The 16,396-nt window shown below is 42.9% G+C and overlaps 1 protein-coding gene across 3 annotated transcripts; it reads right to left on the bottom strand.

Annotated features, from left to right (window-relative positions):
- idh3b (isocitrate dehydrogenase (NAD(+)) 3 non-catalytic subunit beta) lies at positions 1–13,046 on the bottom strand. 3 transcript variants are annotated; one of them, XM_039014408.1, is made up of 12 exons: positions 12,992–13,046; positions 9,157–9,336; positions 8,154–8,274; positions 7,995–8,055; positions 7,737–7,869; positions 6,203–6,336; positions 4,468–4,570; positions 4,237–4,383; positions 4,001–4,095; positions 3,852–3,912; positions 2,903–3,019; positions 1–542 (listed from the first exon to the last, which is right to left on the bottom strand). In XM_039014408.1, the coding sequence occupies exons 1-11, from the start codon at positions 13,034–13,036 to the stop codon at positions 2,930–2,932; spliced, it is 1,170 nt and encodes a 389-aa protein (XP_038870336.1). In that variant the 5' UTR covers positions 13,037–13,046; the 3' UTR covers positions 1–542; positions 2,903–2,929. The 3 variants fall into 3 exon arrangements, with proteins under 3 accessions (XP_038870336.1, XP_038870343.1, XP_038870329.1); XM_039014415.1 differs by lacking the exon at positions 2,903–3,019; XM_039014401.1 differs by lacking the exon at positions 1–542 and having other exon boundaries at positions 1,000–3,019.
- Between the last annotated feature and the right edge of the window lie 3,350 nt (positions 13,047–16,396).

A 16,396-nucleotide genomic window follows, 5' to 3' on the forward strand; every position in this document is an offset into this window, starting at 1 on the left:
TATCAGATATAGGAATATGTTTATTACTAATTATGAATGAACAAGTCAATAATGCATATAACACTTAGTGAATTAAAATAATATACTGATATAATACATGTATCTTGTATGAATATCTAAACAAGGCCCATTCATTGAACACCACCACTCTGGTAGAGAATGTGACTTACAAGTTCTATACATCTATTGTTGAATGGGAAAACATTTATTTTGGTACGTTCAAAAGCCTGAAGGTGTCATCCCCATATTGCCTTCTCTTTTATGTAACCGGTCCTCAATTTCATTGTGCGTATTTTACATATTTTATGTATACTCCTCTGGGTTTGTATGCATTTGAGTCTATGGGTGTTAGCTGTTGTTGAGCATGGGTCGGGAGGATTTAATCTGTTGCGCAGCTGCTTGAGTGGTCAATGCAGAGAGACTAGTTTGAAGGGAGTAAAATAAAGTGTGTTTGAGAGGCTAGCTCAGATGGCTAGGTTGGCGATGACAGCTCTGGTGAACTCGTCGCTTGTGGCATAGCCCCCCAGGTCTCCTGTGCGCACCTGCCACAAATAAAAGAGCAGTGTCACACACACACACACAGGCCCAGTTTCCCCAAAAGCAGCTTAAGGCTGCTCATCCTTTGGGAAACTGGGCCCTGGTCCATTCAGGAAAGACAATGGTCCTCACAAATATATACACAAAACATGACTAGTGTGTAAGAGAGCCTTTTTCACCGCCAAACTCAGACACACATTAGTAGGGTAGAGGAATATTGGCTTATGTTGAAGCAACTCAAGTCCATGGTCGTATGTATATATTTACTCATAAAATAGTTAATGACCAAACATACTAAATAAGAATGGATGACTCAGACTACGCTAGCCATAAATGTAGATTACTATGTTGGTCTTTCAACAGATGCTGCACCACTCATCCTACGCCTGGAAAACGAAACAATGCGAGTTTAAATCACACCTTTGATTACATTTTTTGTTGTTGAGAAAACAGGCCAACACAAACATTTTCCCATCTTTTATTCTTCAGTATTTGACCATGATAATATATTTAAATACCACAAAAATGTCCATCAGCCATTGTAACAGTTAGGGAACAGGGAAGGAGTGTTATTTCAAAGATCCAATATTATAACCACAGTCCTAAAGCCATAACCATTATAAATAACAACAATTATTTGTCCAGAACAGCACTTTGAAGCATTTATAATACCTTGCCACTTACTGACATAAGCCAATACATTTGAAGTCCCAATGACTGACACATGCCAGTCTAAGTCTCTATTTGAAATGCTACCACTGAGATTATCAACATAACCAATATATAATTGAATGGACTTTTGGCACAAAGTACAAAGCCAGAGTGAACTCAGGCAAGGCTGGTCCTAGGCTGAGGTTCCAGTGGCTTGTTCGTTTGCAAATTTAATGATGAAAGAGCTTAGCCTGACTGAACAGCCAAACAGGATGGATCTCCAAGGTCACAACTCCAGCAAAAAGCTACCAAGATAGTGACCTCTACGATACACATTATGTGCGTTTTACACAGTGGACAAAATATTAAGACATTATTTTTCTTTTAGTAACTAGTGATGACTAGAGTATGCAGATGAGCGACAATGGATCATTAAAAGGTTCTATGAAGCTAGCTACAGATAGCCAATTTCACCGTTTGGTAACGCAACAATATCAAAACACTTGATTGTAAATTCTGAAAATGTTCACCCTTCTCAGGAATGACCTCTACATCCTGCCTCTTAAGACAGTGGTGCTGATATGGGTTCGTGAGAAACTTCCATGTTTATGATGAATCAGTGGAAACCAGTGCAGTTTTTTATTTTTTATTTACAGCAACTAAAACAGTCTTGACGTGACTGTGCACGTAATTAAGGTTGTGATTAAGAAGGCCAGTTAAAAAGGATACTGCAAGATACTGGCAATTAAGCTGTTTTTCTACTTACCCAGAGTCAGATGAACTCATGGATACCATTTGTCTCTGCGTACAGAATTAAGGTAGTTTGAGGTAGTTTCAAGAGCCAATGCTAACTAGCGTTAGCGCAATGACCGGAAGTCTACAGCTATGGTAGTCTACGCATATGCTACCACGGTAGCCTTAGTCCAAGCCAAGGAAAGTCTGCACATAGAGTCAAAGGGTTATGAACGACGTACTGTATATGCCTGGCACGACTCAGGACTGTGAAATTGCAGGCCAGATATCCATTGATACAGTGCTGTGGTAGAGATTTCTCAATCGCTTTGGCATTGGTGAATTGTCCTCGTGGCTCGAAACCTGCTTGACCAATACTGCTGAATAACACACGGCCCAACCAGTATGGACTGCGAGGCTGGACTGGTGGAGATCAATGTAATATAAAATCGTATGCTTGTCCACAGCAGAGACAATGAAACAGCTCAGAGATAGGAGGAAGAGTTTGAGTGGAGGGAAAGAGAGTTAGCTGACAAATAGAAAGTAGACTATTGGGAGTTAGTAGAGCAGACAAAACGGAAGATTCTAGAACAGCTTATAGAAGAGTGCAGCCAACAGCAGAGGTAGTACAAAAGAACAGGCTGACACGGAGGAAAAGAGAGAAGCAGAAAACAGCACCAAGCAGGGGGTGCTCAGTTGGAGAAAGGGTTCAGCAAGGAAAAGACCGGGAGAAAATAGAAGGCCACAGCATAAATGGACGATTTGGTAAAAACTGACGATAATGATCTGCTTTGGCCAATAATTTTTGAATTTGAGCAAGAGAGAGAAACTAAATAAAGGATACACCGAGCGCGTAAAGAGGAATATGAAAAGAAAGCGGAGGAGAGAGCTGCCAAGAGTGACGTAAGTGTGAGTTTAGTGGGAAAGTGAGCAAAAAAGTTAGTGGGGTAAAGTTTAGGGAATATGGCAATATTGGGTTTACAGTAAAGTTCAGGGGATCGGGACTTCTTTAGTACATGGGTCGGTGGCGGAGGTTCCCCACAACGGCTTGCACAAAGTCCCCGGTCGTGCTGTAACCGCCCAGGTCTCGCGTCCGCACCTGCGACACACACACATGCGCAGACGCACAGGGATAGGGTGCAGGGGAAGAGGAGGAGCAAAGGAGATGGAAAAGGGGAGGGTACTTCAGACACTAGTGGACTGACAAACACCATACTTCACACATTCAGATAACCCGTCCTTCAACACTCAAATTGAAATAGCACACTTTGCCCACAACGGCCGTTCTGTCGAACAGAAATCATTCCCCCACACTCCTTCTGCAAAAGGACACCTTCTGTGCCATGGCTGACATGACAGAGCCATACCTTAGCGCAATGGTGTGTTGACCCATGTGCTGCCTAAGAACCATGTTATTAGTTAGGGTTAGTGCTGCTGCTATTAGTTCAAATAAGGTCTGGGACGCACACCACAATTAGTAGGATCTTTGTTACCAGTCAGTTTCTATGGTTACAGAGCTGTGTTCCGTCACCTCACTGTGCCGGCTGAGAACATGGACAATGTTTAGCAGGACACACACAGAGAGGGGTGTATACGACGCCACCCACGTCGACATGTATAATCAAAAGGCTCTCTCACACACACACACACGGATATGGGTTATCGATTGTTAGGTGTAATTTCATGGCTAAATGCAATTTGAGAGAGTCATGAATTGATGTTTGGATCAGAGTATGTGTCTTTTTTGAATTGACCCACAAAATGCATGGACAAATATGTTATGTTGCTAGAACACTGTTCTTAACCATTCAACTTTAGAATTAGTCATACACTGTATGCGTTTAGACAAACACTCTCCAACACACATGTGCATGCACACAAACCAATAAGATTGAACAGGACGTTGATACAATAGTCACACACACACTTACCTTGCCCTGTTTGATGACCTTCCTGACAGCATCTGACACCATATTGGAGTGGTATTCCAGGCTGTAACACAAAACACAGTCAGTTGAGATTGTGTGCGCGCACACACACACACACTACACATGTCCCATTGGGAGCAGTGCCCACTCACTTGAGGTGATGGAGCATGTTGGCAGCACTGAGCAGCATGGCTGTGGGGTTGGCGATGTTCCTGCCTACAGCCTGGGCAAAGGGGTGCCGCGCTCCCTAAGAAAGAGGAAAATTTTATTTTCAGGCTATTTTACACATGCTTATTGTAGCACTATACTGATGGTTGAATGTCTAATGTAACAAGTGTATGATTGCAGCTGACTGGTTAAGACGGATCTCCGGCAGACAGACACTCACGGTCTCAAACACGGCATACTCGGCGCTGTAGCTCTCTCCTGGCACCACTCCTGCCCCGCCGACCAGCCCAGCGGCCAGGTTGTCAATGATGTTGCCATAAAGGTTGGGCATCACCAGCACGTCAAACTGGTATGGGTTCTGGACCAGCTACAGAGAGAGGGTGCATATTTGAGTGAGAGACAGAGAGCGCAAGAGAGAGACAGAGAGCGCAAGAGAGAGAGCGAGGCATACCTGCATGCAACAGTTGTCTATGATGATGTTCTCATATTTGATCTTGGGATACAGCTCTGCCACCTCGGCACAGCACTGTAGGAACAGGCCATCTGCAAGCTTCCTGTAGAAAGACAGAAGGAGACAAAATCAGATGTAGAATGTACATGTCAGTGCAATGGTTCCCAAGTTCCTTGCGCTGTAACGTACCTAAAGCCATTTGAATTAAAAAAAAAAAAGTAAAATAATTAACAGCTACACAAACACTGCGTTTCTGATTCCACGTGTTGAGTCAGGACCACCTCCATCCACCATCCTTAGCAGGGCTTGACATTCATTTAAGTTATTGTTACTTATTTATTTTTTTATATTTTTTTTTACATCTGTCATTCGGGCAAGTAGGACAGATTTTTGTCTGAAAGCTCCAGTCGCTTCACCACACACACAAAACAAAGTCTAACACCATGCGCCAAAAAGGTGCCTGAAAATTGTGTTGTATGATGCAAGGAACCACTTTACAAAATAACATTTATCATCATCATACAGAGAATCAGGACAAAAAGTAATCACGGTATTAACCCATTTTGGTCAATAACAATAAATATTTATTTTTAATGCAGTTGCTTTCCATTAGTGGCAGGGCTCTAGTCGGACTTTTTCCAGCGCCAAGTAAGACATGAAAGAAGTTAGCCATTTCATCTAACATGTTCAGGGAATGCATGTTGAATATTTTGATGTGCAACAATAGGATCCAGAATGAGCAGATTTCTGCATCTTCATACATTCTGTTTTGCATATTGGCCTAGGCTATATGCTACATAATTCACCACCTGAGGAAGTGGGAATTCAAAACACATTAGCTAGATTTCTAACCGTAAATATATTGTTGCTAGATAGCCATGTAATATGTCCAACAAATTGTTTATTTATTTCCCCCCCCCATTGGCAGGCCGAATAGGCTACTTGATGTATTCACCGCAAATGGCGTGCTCCGCTCCACCTGCGCATCATCTCAATACATACTCTGTAAAATGGTGGTATTTCCTCAATATCGAGTGTCGAGAAAAAAATGTATACTCAGAGACTAGCTGAGACTCCCCTCTCTAACAGCATTTATACATGCTAATAGCTAAATAGATGTCGGCTCGGGTATTCGAACCAGCAACCTTTCAGCTCTAACCACTAGGCTACCTGCCGCCGTAGTTCACTATCGAGACAGCTAGCAAGACTAGGCTATATGGTTGTAATTGGCTATCTAATTAGTCTGTCTCTCTCCTCGAGCAACGGTACATGACTGTACAAACCCTGTTTGCTGACCAAAAAGTAGCTGCAACTGGGCAAATAACTCACTAACTAGCAAGGAATATCAACAACCCGCCTCTGGGTTTGATCTCAAAAGTGCATCTCGCGACCGCAGGTGATTAAAAAAACCCTTGTACCTTAATGCAATTCAAAAATTCTACTCATGCGCTTTACAGAGATAGGTAAAACAGTGTGCAGCATCGTCTACAGAGAAATTTGATCAGAGTAATTGTTTGATAGTGATTGTGTGATATTTTTTTACTTGTCCATTCAAACAACTTAAAATCTATATTCTGCTTGCCCCACAATTATATATTTTTTTTTACTTGTCGCGGACAAGAGGGCAAGTGTTAATGTCGAGCCCTACATAAACAGTTGGCCCTACATAAACAGTAGTTGGATAGATGTGTAGAAGCCTTTAAAATGAGGTTGCTTATTTGGCAGCGAGACTCACATGATGTTGGCCTTGTGGACCGCCGTGACCTTGCTGCGACCCTTCTTGGTGGCGTAGTCGAAGGCAAACTTGGCGATGCGCCGAGACTTCTCCCTAGTGATGATCTTCAGACATTCAATCACTCCAGGCACGCTCTGAGAGACAGAGGGCACAGAGTTCAGACCAGGACACACTTCCATCTGACCATGGTTTGACCATGGTGTTGGAGTGCTTAAATGTGGTCCTTTTCTGCCCAGTGTACACAGGCACACGGCGATGCGGACAGGAGCTTGATTTGGCCTCTGCATGCCTCCGGAGGCTCTGCAATTGCGTCAAATCCTCCAATACGAAGCCTCCGCCCACATTTTCGGATCAAGCCTAAATTGGCTTTTAGGCGTGAATGTTGAAATTAAATTGGGATCCTTAACGTTAAGATAAATCCCTAACCGATTTCAATTTCTACAACAACTAAGAGTGTTGGAGTGGGAGGCTCAACTTCTCCCGTTTAGTTTTCCTGGCTACCACACTGAACAGCGTGAAGCAAACCCGTGCACAGATACTGTGTGACTGTGTGAGAGCGAAGTGTTGCTCATCTCAATATCCTAGTCTATTCATTGATGATAGGCCCTGCTTTACTGAAGTTGTGAGCCCAAAAATGGCGAGGTACAGCATTTCATTGCGAGAGACAGCTTTGGACTGCCGATAGATTGGTCTAGTGCACGGTTCTGACTGGCTGCCTGGTAGCCGACCTTCCTATACTGTGCACCTCCCCTCTCTCCACCCTCGCCATGAAAGATGAGTGTTTGTGTTCTCGGAAGTACACCAACTAATCAGTGTCCTCCATTCCAAAAAATACTGAATCCTACGAGTTGATTCCTGGCAGAATAGAATCTTAACACTCATAAATGGGAGTCGATACCGGGAGTCAACGGACCAATTATTTTGGAATCTATTCTCCACCACGTCATCATTGTTAACAGTAGGAAAAATGGCAGAGAAAGTTAAATGAGAAGTAAATGCAAACTTTGCGAGGTGGAATTGAGGTACAGTAATGGTAGTACAGCTGCAATGCTTAACCATCTGAAAGGGATGCACCCTGAGACCCAAACGGTTGTCAGCAGCAGCACGGCTGCATTGTAAATTCATGCGGAATTCTATACATTTTTCTTAGAGTTTTAACGGAAAAAAGTAGCGCCCGCTTTACTTAAAGTAACTAATATTATTACTCAAACTTGAAAAGTAATGTTACAGTAATAATATTACTTTTGAGTAACAGAGTAATGTAACGCATTACTTTTGAAACACGTTACACCAACACTGGTTGTGATAGATGATTTCATGTAAAAATGTGTGTATTACCCATACAACCAACTAAACATGGTTAGATTTCAAATGAGGACTGGGTAAACTGGTTTTAGCTAGCCAGGCCGGGGGAGTGGCGATTTCCATTTAGGACCAATGAAATGGTCATAAGTGGGCAAACTTCACCCACCTAACACCCTAGTCGAGCTGAAACCAACACACCCATTAGTTGTGGCAGTGTGTGGTGATGTACCTCGTGCTCCAGAGAGCTGTACTCTCCCTCAGTCTGCTCTCGGATGATGACCAGGTCCAGGTTGTTGTGGCGGGTGCTATAGCCAGGCAGGCTGTTTACGTGTACCACATTTGCAAACAGGTCCAGCCTACGCCTGAGCAGAGCACAGGAGGGAGCGGCTCACTAATAAGGACAGCCAGCCACACACTAAGAGTTCTCATAGCAATAGTAATTTATTGTGTTGGATTCATGCTAGCGCTAGATCTATTATGGCCTTACCTAATTTTCATCTCAAAGCCAGCCAGCTCCCCTTTGAACTCCATGGGGGTGTTAATCTTTCCTGCACACACGGAGAAAAGAAAACCACTCAGTCAGAACACACTGATATGGTAAAAGCAGACAAGAGGAATCAAATCCCCAACAAAGGAGACTAGTTACCTTTCATGGCCACCCTGTTGGTCTTCATGGAGGCCAACACCTGCTCCAGCTTCTCGTCGCTGTCCATATGCTGCACCTCACTTAGGTGGAACTCCTCAAACTCCACTGGGACGTCACCCGCCTGGAGAGGGAGGGAAGGAAGGAAAGAGAAAGGCAGGGTTAAGGGCAGAACCAAGGAAATAAGACAAGGAGACGAGAAACAGGATGGACATATCGAGGATAAATAAAAGGAGTGAGCGAATGAAGGCAGGCCCCCAAAAAATAGTTGAAGACTCCAGTCACACAAGTCATAGACTGTTTGCACGGCAAGTGGTACCGGAGAGCCAAGTCTAGGCCCAAAAGGCTCCTACCCCCAAGCCATAAGACTGCTGAAGAATTAATCAAATGGCCACCCGGACTATTTACATTGACCCCCCCCATCCCCTTTGTTTTTATTATCTATGCATAGTCACTTTACCACTACCTACATGTACAAATTACCTCGAATAACCTGTACCCCAGCACATTGACTTAGCCTCGTTATTTTATTGTGTTACTTTTTCTTAACTCTATTTCTTGAACTGCATTGTTGGTTAAGGGCTCGTAAGTAAGCATTTCACGGTAACGTCTACACCTGTGCTATTTGGCGCGTGTGACAAATAAAATGTTATTTGATTTGAATGGACTATAAACGTTATGAATTAGTCTTGCATATTCAGTTATCAATGAACACAGAAAGTATCGGATTGAGCGCAGCGCATGCTTGGCGCATGTTTCTGGCAAAAGTGAATTCCATTCCCACATGGGCCACATAATGTGTGTATTGACTGCTGAGACAGGGTCACAAGCATGAGGGTGAGGTGGGGTGGTGGCCTAAGTAATAGCATACCTGGAGGAGAATGTGCTAAGGAGATGAGTCAGCTGTATGTCAACAGAGGGACAACACATCCACACCAATCTGCACTCTGTCACATTGTCACTCCAGGTCAGCATTGAGAAAGTGGAGCCACCATAATGTACATACCTTGAACACCTCCTTGACGGCAGTCATCAGTTCAGGTCCTACTCCGTCCCCGGGCACCATGGTGACTTTGAATGTGGCGTCGGCGCGGGCCGGGGGTGCCTCAGGCCCACCCAGACTGGCGGTCATATTGAGGGACCGGGCAGCCAGCTGCTGCCACCACGGACCAGTGCCAGTAAGGCCCTAGACCAGGACACAATAGTTAATTAGTAGGTCCACTGTATAAAGTAAGCATAATCAGATGGTCTGGTTGTCGTTATAGCTAATGTGTATTATCTGCCAGTGTCTTTATTCTTTTTTTTTATCATTCTATAAACATTTTGGATATGCTTGGTCGGTCATTTTCAACATACTTTCGTGTCGTCTTCATCAGCAAACTACATCATACCTAAACACACTTTCATTCTAAATGTAAAAATGTTGGAATGAACAGACTGTCACGTGGAATGTACGTCACGATTATCAGACAATTACAACAGACTTTAACTAGCCAGCTAACCCTGCTTATACAATGTCGAAAAGCTGTTGCGTACCATTTTGTTTGAACAACAGGAGAAAAAAAGGCAACCAAATCAAGTTTAATCAACTGTCCAAGGACCAGGTTAGACAAACCTCTTGATTTCAGGCTATTACGGTGTGATGAAGTAAAGCTGTGGGCTCCGGTTACTTATTACATGTGTGTTCGAAGCACTGCATCACCGGTAGGTTGGTCACACTTGTTTGTATCCAACTAGCTACAGTATGTGTATTGCGGAACGCTTGCTAGTTAACTTGCAGTAAGGACTAGTGATCTGTATCTGTCGAAATAACAACTATAATATTCTTCTACATTTGGAAATGTATGCAAAACTGGAGATTCCACCAAGTAGGTGTAGATATGGCAATAGGCTACTTTGGGACATTTGGCAGGGTTGTCTCCCCAGCTGGTCTCCGGCAAGTTGAAAGGACATACAGAGCATTTGGAAAGTATTCAGACCTCTTGACTTTTCCCATATTTTGTTACATTACAGTATTATTAGAAAATGGATGAACTTTTTTTCCCTCAATATATACACACAATACCCCATAATCACAACATTCCACAGGCCACAATCAATAGTCTGAACAACTATGCGATGGAGATGTTTCATGCGGCTCCCAAATGGTGGTCACACCAGATACTGACTGGTTCTCTGATCCACGACCCTACCTTTATTTTTACATTAAGTAATCTTTTTCTGATTTGTCATCCTGAGGGTCTCTGAGATAAAATGTAGCACAGTTTTGTTTGATAAAATCTATTTTTATATTCAAATATAGGAATTGGGTTCTACAGTTTGAACCCCTGCTGTCTCTGGCTCCACACCCACCCCGCCCGGTCATCTAGATGTGTGAAAGTTAGCGTATAAGCTAATGATCCATCATGTATGACATTCCTGGGAGTGTGTAAACTTACAAAAATGATATGGTAATACAAAATGTATGTTCTCCATAGTTATGTACTTGAAAAATGTATCAATTGACCAATTCGGCACATTTGGGCAGACTTGATACAAAATAGTGTGCAGTATTGCAATGCTTCACTGGATTGACACTGCTGCCATCTAGTGGCCAAAATCTAAATTGTGCCAACTGCAATATTATATTATGGCCTTTCTCTTACATTTCAAAGATGATGGGAAAAAAAGAAAAGACAACACATGTTTTTTGATTTTTATTATCTTTATCAGATCTAATGTGTTATTCTCCTACATTAATTTCACATTTCCACAAACTTCAAAGTGTTTCCTTTCAAATGGTATCAAGAATATGCATATCCTTGCTTCAGGTCCTGGCTACAGGCAGTTAGATTTGGGTGTGTCATTTTATGCAAAAAATTGAAAAAAAGGGTCCGATCCTTAAGAGGTTTTAAGCTGTCTGTGACCAACAGATGCATATCTGTATTCCCAGTCATGTGAAATCCATAGATTTGCGTCTAATGAATTTGTTTAAATTGACTGATTTTCTTATATAAACTGTAACTCAGTAAAATCGTTGAAATATAGTTACGCGACATATCTAAGAGTAGCAAATTAGATTATCTCGCTAGCCAGCCAGCTAACATCAGCTTACGCTAGTATAATGTGATATCTTTACCATCTGTGTTAGCAGGTCGGGTAAGAAATTAGTGGCAGAATAAGTATTATGCAAATAATTTGTTGTTGTGACAGTAAAGTATGTTAATAACGACATGTGAGGCTGCTGAGAAGGTTAATTGAAGATGACCAACAACAACAAAAAACACACAAAAAAACGTGTCAGTTTACTTAGGAAGCCGCCAAAGTTAGGCTACTTACATGGGAGTAACCGGAGTACCCTACTGCATACTACATACACCTACTCAGGGTGTGGTCACGTTTAGCCACATCTATTCCACACGTTTAAGTCCATTTGCACATTTTTCATGCGACTGACATGCAGTAATGATAAATAGCTTAATAGCTTACAGTTCTTGGAATCTGTTTTAATTGTGATAGGCTCATGTTTTACCTGTACTGCATTACCCCAATACTTATTTTGCCAGTAGGCTACCCAGTACTGGACCATAACTGTACTGACTTTCACCCCTGGGTTTAACCTACTAACCTAATATGCCAGACATACACCACACGATTGTCACGTTTATGCAGTCCCAGACTCATTTTCATGATCGAGGTGAAATCCTTTGAACTTTGGCTAGGATCAGTATGTCGGGACTAGCTTAATTTGACTTGGTTAAGGACGCACCGACGATGGCTGTTCCATTTTCCAGACCCCTGTTGGATGTCCAGATAATTTTCTGACATGTCAGAAGTGCTGGTCATGTATTTTGTAGTGTGAGCAGTGCTACGAAGCGATTGGGCAAGGACCGTTGCCAATAGCCAATGAGCACTCAGCATTTGAGACCAAACAATGACAGCGAAGAGAATAGCGACAACACCCACCGTGTGGACAGAGGTGATGGAAGACATAGTAGTGGAGCTGTGGAGAACGCGGCTGCCTTTTCGATGTGCCAGTTCATTAACTAATGAACTGGCACGGCGTTAACTAATTTTAGACAATTCCATTGGTCCTTAAGTGAAACCTCCACCCACATGGGGCACGGGCCATGCAAAACTAACTCCACCAAAAATATATGAAATAATATATGAAATTAAGTCCATATTCTGAGCCTCTGACTCTCTTTATGTTTCTGCACACTAATAAAAGCAGCTCAGTGTTTGCGTATCGGCATTTGTTTCCTCTGACAACTAAGAAAACGCAGGGGGGTGAACTAGACTAGGTTATCATCTTAGCGTAACGTGAGTTACCCACGTCCTGGGTTTTAAGATGGATGGAATGAAAGGACTGGGAAATTGGAAAATGTGAGCACGTTCAAATTTTATAAATCGTGTAACGTTACTAGTGTATGCCCAGCATAACTGAAGCTGTGGTCTGAAGCTGATAACCATGAGACATCAATCCGTTAGCAGGTTGTTCATTGATACGTTGTTAGATTGCTGGTTAACGTTAGTGACAACAGTCAATGGCATGTGAATGCGACATCCATTCAATTTCAACCTGGCTGCGTATCTTAGTTACCTAGGTAGGTAACCGACTAGCCGTATCGTAGTTATGATAACTAACGTTAGCTTTCTGTCTGTAACTTACCAGTACTAGGAGCTAGCCAGCTATAGACATTATCCTGTCGCATTACCATTGGTGACTAACGTTATAAACTGCTTAATATAAATTCCCCTAACAAAACAACGGTAGTCATCAATAACACATACGAAAAGTTTTACGTCACACGAAACACTGTCCACAATTTGATGGCTGTAAACATCATCTACCGACTCACCTTGGCCAATGTTACAACGCTTCCTCTCAAGGCGGCAGCCATCATGATCCACAAACCAGAAAGAATGTGGAGGAAATGAATTCTTCTTCGATGAGGTTTAAGCGCAGTTGGCATCCAATAAATGTTGTATTGCCGCCACCTACTACACTGGAGTACAACTTCCTTACACTTTGGTTGAAAAAATAAATAAACAAATACCCTACCATCTAACTCTACACTCACAAAAAAACTTACTCCACTAATTAAATCTATTTAGTCCTACCTCAGGCCAACCACCTGAAAGGATGGGACACCACCACTTAACACACCCTGTAGCTCTTCTGATGTCAAGTCTCGCACACCCAAATACCTCTCTGCAGCTGCCACCACAACCTCCATTTTCTGTGACTTACGTTCCATCCCTGCAGTAAAGTTGATAACCATTGCTATAAATGCTAAAAATCCAATCTTACTGAAACATATATCACTTGTTGGCCTATCCCTCTGTACTGGTACAGATCTACTACTCACACCACTCCTCTCACGACCCTTCCCCCTTGACCCATCTTCCTCTACTTTCTTCGCTGCCTCAGCATATGACAACTTCTGCACTACTCTAACTCTGGAACCTGCCTCTCTCGCACAGGACATTTCTGCACTCGATCTTGATCTTTAAATTCTTCTTCTATGATATCATGGTGGTCTATAAACAAACGTGTAGAGTGCATGCCACCACCTACTGTGCTGGAATGTACGATCAATCATGATCTGCCCAATTCTGTACTACCATGGAAATTAAAAACCAAATAAATCCCTAATAACGTCTACAATACCCTCCCCAACCCCCCTACCCAATTAAACTTGATCTATATCATGCTGAAACACTCCACCGTTAGGATTGTTCAGCATGTCAACCATTTAAACCATAGCCACGGGAAGTACGGGTGCTGCAGCACCCCCTGAAAAATCGGAATTAAAATATTCAAATATATATATATATATATACAGCTCTGGAAAAAATTAAGAGACCACTGCAACATTATCAGTTTCTTTGGTTTTACTATTTATTGGTATGTGTTTGGGTAAAATTAACATTTTTGTTTCATTCTATAAACTACTGACAACATTTCTCCCAAATTCCAAATAAAAATATTGTCATTTAGAGCATTTATTTGCAGAAAATGACAACTGGTCAAAATAACAAAAAAATATGCAGTGTTGTCAGACCTTGAATAATGCAAAGAAAATAAGTTCATATTCATTTTTAAAACAACAACACTAACGTTTTAACTTAGAAAGAGTTCAGAAATCAATATTTCTAAGGAGTAATGTTAGACTCCTTTAATACATTATTAGGCTAGGGGATCCCTCATCCGCATTGGAATGTGCTGGGTACCAAAAGGGATCAAATCAAAAAAAATGTGTCATACGCTTGGTAAACAACAGTTGTAGATTAACAGTGAAATGCTTACTTACGGACCATTCCCAACAATGCAGAGAGAAAGAAAATAGAAAAAAATAGAAAAGTAATAACACTAAATAATAAATACTCAATGGGTAATGACATGGGATACAAGATAATTGAGGTAGATGTGTACATATAACTAGGAATAAAATGACTAGGCAACAAGATAGATAATAAACAGTAGCAGGAGTTTATGAGTCAAAAAAAGTTAGTGCAAAAAGGGTCAATGCAGAAAGTCCGGGCAGCTATTTGGTTAACTATTTAAATAACTATTTAGCAGTCTTGTGGTTTGGGGATAGAAGCTGTTGAGGGTCCTCTGGGTTCCAGGCTTGGTGCATCGGTAACATTTGCCATGCGGTAACAGAGAGAACAGTCTGTGACTTGGGTGGCTTGAGTCTTTTCTGGGCCTTCCTCTGACATTGCCTGGTATAGAGATCCTGGATGGCAGGGAGCTCGCCCCGGTGATGTATTGGGCTGTACACACTACCCTCAGTAGCACCTTGCAGCTGCCTTACCAAGCAGTGATGCAGCCAGTCAAGATGCTCTCAATGGTGCAGCTGTAGAACTCTTTAAGGATCTGAGGGCCCATGCCAAATCTTTTCAGCCTCCTGAAGGGGAAGAGGTGTTGTCATTCCCTCTTCAAGTCTGTATTGGTGGTGTGTGTGGACCATGATAGATCCTTAGTGATGTGGACACCAAGGAACTTGAAGCTCTCAACCTGCTCCACTACAGCCCCGTCGACGTGAATGGGGGCATGCTCGGCCCTCCGTTTCCTGTAGTCCAAGATCAGCTCCTTTGTCTTGCTGACGTTGAGGGAGAGGCTGTTGTCCTGGCACCACACTGCCAGGTCTCTGACCTCGGCCCTATAGGCGGTCTCATCGTTGTTGGTGATCAGGCCCACCACCGTTGTGTCATTGGCAAACTTAATCATAGTGTTGGAGTCGTGCATGGCCACGTAGTTGTGGGTGAACAGGGAGTACAGAGGGGACTAAACTTTCACCCCTGAGAGGTTCCCGTGTTGTCAGTGTGGCAGATGTGTTGTTGCCTACTCTCACCACCTTGGGGCGGCCCGTCAAGAAGTCCAGGATCCAGTTGCAGAGGGAGGTGTTCAGTCCCAGGCTCCTTAGCTTAGTGATGAGCATGGAGAGCACTATAGTGTTGAACACTGAGCTGTAGTCAATGAACAGCATTCTCACATAGGTGTTCCTCTTGTCCAGGTGGGAGAGTGCAATAGAGATTGCGTCATCTGTGGATCTGTTGGGGCGGTATGCGAATCGGAGTGGGTCCAGGGTGTCTGGGATGATGGTGTTGATGTCAGCAATGACTAGCCTTTCAAAGAATTGAATGGCTACAGATGTGAGTGCTATGGGGCGATAGTCCTTTAGACAGGTTACCTTGGCATTCTTGGGTACAGGGACTAGGTTGGTCTGCTTGAAACATGTAGGTATTACATACTGGGTCAGGGAGAGGATAGAAAATGTCAGTGAAGACACTTGCCAGCTGGTCAGTGCATACTCTGAGCATGCATCCTGGTAATCTGTCTGGCCCTGCGGCCTTGTGAATGTTAACCTATGGAGAGTGTGATCACACAGTCGCCCCGAACAGCTGTCGTTATCATGCATGGTTCAGTGTTGCATGCCTCGAAGCAAGCATAGAAGGCATTAACTTGTCTGTTAGGCTCACGTTGCTGGGCAGCTTGGGCTGGTTTTCCATTTGTAATCTGTGATAGTTTGCAAGCCCTGCCACACTCGATGATAGTCAGAGCCGGCGTAGTTGGATTCGATTTTAGTCCTGTATTGGTGCATTGCCTGTTTGATGGCTCATCAGAGGTCGTAGCAGGATTTCTTATGTGCCCGGATTAGTGTCTCTCTCCTTGAAAGCGGCAGCTCTAGCCTTTAACTCAGTGAGGATGTTGCCTGTAATCCATGGCTTCTGGTTGGGATATGTATGTACGGTCACTG

This window comes from Salvelinus namaycush, chromosome 2 (assembly GCF_016432855.1).
Source record: "Salvelinus namaycush isolate Seneca chromosome 2, SaNama_1.0, whole genome shotgun sequence".
In the NCBI taxonomy this organism is placed as follows: Eukaryota; Metazoa; Chordata; class Actinopteri; order Salmoniformes; family Salmonidae; genus Salvelinus; species Salvelinus namaycush.

What these genes read in the sequence shown, in the direction of transcription:
- idh3b (XM_039014408.1), bottom strand. Translation starts at nt 13,036, where the DNA reads ATGATGGCTGCCGCCTTGAGAGGAAGCGTTGTAACATTGGCCAAG. An exon ending in GTCCACAAGGCCAACATCAT is followed by an intron (nt 4,571 to 6,202) that starts GTGAGTCTCGCT and finishes GTCTTTCTACAG; the next exon opens with GAAGCTTGCAGATGGCCTGT. An exon ending in AGGTCATCAAACAGGGCAAG is followed by an intron (nt 3,020 to 3,851) that starts GTAAGTGTGTGT and finishes TGTGTGTCGCAG; the next exon opens with GTGCGGACGCGAGACCTGGG.